Below are 4,503 nucleotides of genomic sequence, written 5' to 3'. Positions count from 1 at the left end.
CACGCCAATTCGGGACCCGTTATATCCTATGGGCCATTGAAGTAAATGGCAAAAACATAGGGTATATTCTGGGGGCTGGAGGGGAGGGGTTTTGAGGGAGAGGCTCCAAACCCACAGGGTAGCTGCTGGAGCCTCTCCCCAAGATACCAACCAAGTTTGAAGAACATTGGACCAGGGGGCCGAATGGGCCATTTTCGGGGGTGCATTTGGTTCAGACGAACCGAATGCATATCCCTAACTCAGACCATTCGGTTTGAACTGGTGTGAAGAATACGGTCAGTGCTAATGCGTAAAATATGCATCTCATACCATTCTCTAGTGCCCTAAGGTGGATCCACCCAAGGAAAAGATAATTAGGCCCTCCTTATGCAGCTTTCTGCCTAATGATTCTCCTCATGGGACAGGGTCTTCCAAACGTTTTTGTGGCTCTTGATTTTGTGGATCATTCTTGTGGCTTTGGGAGAGGGAACCAATGGAACAAGGAAGTCAGCAGGGTGTTTCTTCCTTCCCCCACCTCAGGACCTGCGCAACGCAGCTGTGTTAATATTTGCCAACAAACAGGATGTCAAAAATTCCATGTCTACCTCTGAGATCTCCAAGTTTCTGACCCTCAGCTCCATCAAAGACCATCCGTGGCACATCCAAGGATGTTGTGCACTCACAGGAGAAGGGTGAGTACTGGGTGCGTAGGCCTCCAGTGGGGAAGATAAATGATTGATGTGCATTACCCTGTAGAGCTCCATGCCTCATGAAATTAGTACAAACTGGCAATTTCAGAATGGGAAGTTTCACACAGTTTGTCAAGATGGGTTTAACAGAAAATACCAACATTGGACTATCAGAACCCAGGTTGGCATACGCTGCAGGCCTGAAGCACATTTGTAGCTGCAAGTATTTGGTCAGGCCGGGGGTTACCACCCTTTTGGAGCCTGTGGGCACCTTTGGAATTCTGACACAAGATGGTGGGCGCAACCCCAAAATGGCTACCGTCATGGGAGGTGGAGCCAGCCACACACCCACACAGAGGAAGCCCAAGTGCCTAGGGCAAGAGGACCAACTTTTAAAAATACACCGGGAGAGAGTGAGAGAATAACACCCAACACTGTGGTTATTTTAATCTCTACCGCCAATCACATCTTTAACGGCCAACCAGAAAGGTGTTGGCGGGTGCTGTAGTTCTGTTGGGGAACCCAGGGTCAGTCAGACTATTGACAATCTAGCTCAGTATTGTCTGTTTTGAATGGCTGTGGTTACCCACAGTCTCAGGCAGAGAAAGGTGTTTTTCAGCACCTGCTACTTAAGATCATTTTTAATTGGGATTGAACCTCTGCATGCAGAGCCATGTGCTCAGCCACGGAGCCCACAGCCTTCCTCCCAATGGTTGAGAGATTCTAGGAGTTGTCGTTCTCCAGTACTTAACCCCTTTATCGTCTCCTTGCAGCCTTCCAGCTGGTTTAGAGTGGATGACTTCTCGAGTCCAGGCTAGCTGATGTCAGCCAGAGCTATGCTAGAGAAGAAAGACAGCCACATGAATCTATTTCTAATTTGCAAAAGCTCGGGACCTATTTGGACCTTGCCTGCCTTTTGTCTTCTACCTGAAAGCCATCAGACTGGATTTTGATACATTACTATGAGATTATGGGAAGGACATTTGAACTGTGCCTGCAGAGAAAGGTGTGCAGAGATTTCTTCCAGACCAGTCTTGAACCACAGAAGATATATCCTGCTGCTGAAGAGCTGCAGGGTGTGTGAGTGTGTGTGCATGTGCGTAGATTAAAAGGCTTTGTTCCTACACCTTTCCTGATAGAATAGCAAAGCATTCTTGTGTATCCAAAAAAGTCTTGTTGAACCTAAAACAAGGTCATGTGAAAGTTGCTGAATACAGAACCCACACAGGCTACCCCCTACCCCGAAAAAAAAGTATTTTTGCTTTGCTATACCAGAATCAGCAAGTGGTGAAAAAGTCAAGTTGTAGAGTGTGCCTTGAACTCTTACTCAGGCTTCTGACATACCTGGGCTGCTTTCCAAATTGGAAAGTGTCCAAGAGACTTTCGGAACAAAAGAGTGTTTGAGATTTCCCTTGTTCTCTTGGGATTGTTCATATTTCTCTGTGGACAGGACAAAATGATCGGGATACTGAGTTTGCCCTTCAGTGTCCTTTTCTCTCTATTTATTTTTTTGAATTCTGACTTTTTAGTGTCTGTTAACTGGTCAATGTCAGGAGAAATTTTCTGCTGCTGTTTTTGAAGAAAGTTCCTTTTTCTACGTTCAAGACAAGTCTTGTCAGGTTACCTGCAGGCAGCTGTGGTGTTCAGGAAAAGCCGTTTACATCAGAGAGGAAAAAAATCTCAATATGGGAAAAAATGCAGTCCCTACCTCATAAGGGAAGATTCCTTCCCTTGCTTGCTAAATGAGGCAAACTCTTGCGTTGTTTTGCAAATTTTCAAGGCAATTTGAATTAATGATCTCAACCAATTTGGGAGGGGGGGTAATTGGCACACACTGCCTTACGACCCCTTCAACGCCTGTCTCCATCCCACAGTAGCTAGTTGTTTGGCTGGGAAAGAGATACCTTATAGTGCCTCTGTTCGTTTCTCCAACTTTAAGACCTGTGTAGGCTGTTGGACACGAAAGTCAGAGGAATGCTTTCAGATACATTCCTCTATTTGGGCAAAGGCAGATTACTACCATGCATCTGTGTTCTCCTGTTGAGGAGGATTTTTTTAAAAAATTGTGATCTGTTTAGACTTTTTTTTATTACAGTGTTTCCTTAATTAAAATGCTATTTATTTTTCACAGTTGTGCCTTATCATTTACTATCTGATTTTTATTCTGCGAGCAAAGCCTGTCCCGGTGGTAGCCCTTGCTAAAACGATTTTGGCTACATGATCTGACAAGTGACAGCAATAATTTCTGCTAACAGAAGTGATGGGGGGGGGTTCTGGTTCCCCTCTCCTTCCGTTGTTTTCGGGGGGGGGGTACCTGTCTGTCTGGATCAGCATTTCGGAGACATGAGCAGCCTGGAGAGAGCAACCGGAAGAGAAGTTCCATTCTGCTAATAAAAATGTCTTTCATTGAATCCAGCCAAGTGTTTTGCTCAGTCTTACTCAGTTCTTCTTACTACAGCTGCTATCCTATGCAGCTTTTGTACATGCATGTCCCATAACCCACAGAAGAGCCTTTTTAGAGGCTGGTAAAAGGAGCAATCCACTTTGCTTTTTCATCACCAGATGGGGTTGCTGCTGCCAGGTCCCCCTTGGCCACCAGCAGGGGTTGAGGGCTGGAGGTACCAGATCCAGGTTTGGAAATTCTTGGAGATTTGGGGGTAGTACAAAGGTACTAATATCCTATATGTTGAACATGTTCTCGCATAACAAATCCTTCAGTACCTTTGTATTGGATTTACACATTATGGAATAAGAAGCAACACTATCACATCTTGATGTCTGGAAGAAGTTCTTCACGAAACGAATGCCAAAACTCCGGAGACGTTCGTCCATCTTTCTGATATCTGTTGGGAATTAATATTTTTCAATTTGACTTTTTGTATCATTATTGTGAGATAATAAGCGTTTTGTGCATCATTACAGCTTCTATATTTTCAGTATTAAACTCCTGCACATTTATAGCCATGTATCTCCAGTAGTCATAGAGAGCCAGAGTGGTGTAGTGGCTAGAGTGTCAGACTAGGATCTGGGAGACTCCGTTTTGAATCCCCGTCTACCATAGAAGCTTGCTGGGTGACTTTGGGTCAGTCACATACTCTCCCACCCTTACCTACCTCATAGCGTTGTTGTGAGGATAAAATGCAGTACAGGAGAACCATGTAAGCCTCTTTGAATCCCCACTGGGGAGAAGCGTTGGGTATAAATGAAGTAAATAAACTGGTAAGCTTTTGTGGGCATGCACTCTTCGTCAGATACAGTGAAACCAGTTGGGTGCACGCGCACAAACGCTTATACCTTGAATAACACTTTGCTGGTCTTAAAGGTGCCACTGGACTCAAACTTTGTTCTGCTGCTTCAGGCCAACATGGCTACCCACCTGAATCTAAATAAAATGATTAATCTTCTTGTTATTTCTGTCCGGTATCCTAGTTTTTTTGAGGTACAGGTACGATGGTTGGGAGGCCACATCTTACAAAAGGGCACATTTGGAAAGGCAGAGAAATGCTCAGGTCTGGCAAATAGTTCATAGAAGTCCTGTAACTTTTTCTTTTAACAAGGCTCCTGTCAAACTTTATCCCATCCCCTCTTCCGTCTTATACAAGTGCAACCTTCATGTTTTTATGAATCGTTGAAAACCTGGCAGACCAGGCCTGCCCCAGATCTTTTTATCTGCCAGGATATTTTGAGTTTGTAGCAAAGCCTCGCCATGGGTAACCATGCGAAAAAGCAAATATGAAAAGCAAATGTTCTCATGACCCTTTTCTTTGTAGAGCTTAACAGCTGTGCTGCAAGTAAGAAGCACCTTCTGAGTTGACAGAAAGCACCTGGGCATGAA

General features: G+C 44.6%; 1 protein-coding gene across 1 annotated transcript in view; it reads left to right on the top strand.

Moving 5' to 3' along the window:
- Positions 1 to 2,688, top strand: part of ARL5C (ADP ribosylation factor like GTPase 5C) — a 24,737-nt gene extending 22,049 nt beyond the window's left edge. The window contains exons 5-6 of the mRNA XM_015408511.1: positions 520 to 671; positions 1,442 to 2,688. Coding sequence (XP_015263997.1) covers positions 520 to 671; positions 1,442 to 1,490 — 201 coding nt within the window. The 3' untranslated portion in view covers positions 1,491 to 2,688. The remainder of the gene's footprint in view (positions 1 to 519; positions 672 to 1,441) is intronic.
- Positions 2,689 to 4,503: the final 1,815 nt, after the last annotated feature.

The sequence above is a fragment of the Gekko japonicus genome, unplaced genomic scaffold, assembly GCF_001447785.1.
Source record: "Gekko japonicus isolate JY-2015 unplaced genomic scaffold, Gekko_japonicus_V1.1 scaffold1039, whole genome shotgun sequence".
NCBI lineage: Eukaryota > Metazoa > Chordata > Lepidosauria > Squamata > Gekkonidae > Gekko > Gekko japonicus.
This window is presented reverse-complemented; position numbering and strand designations above follow the sequence as displayed.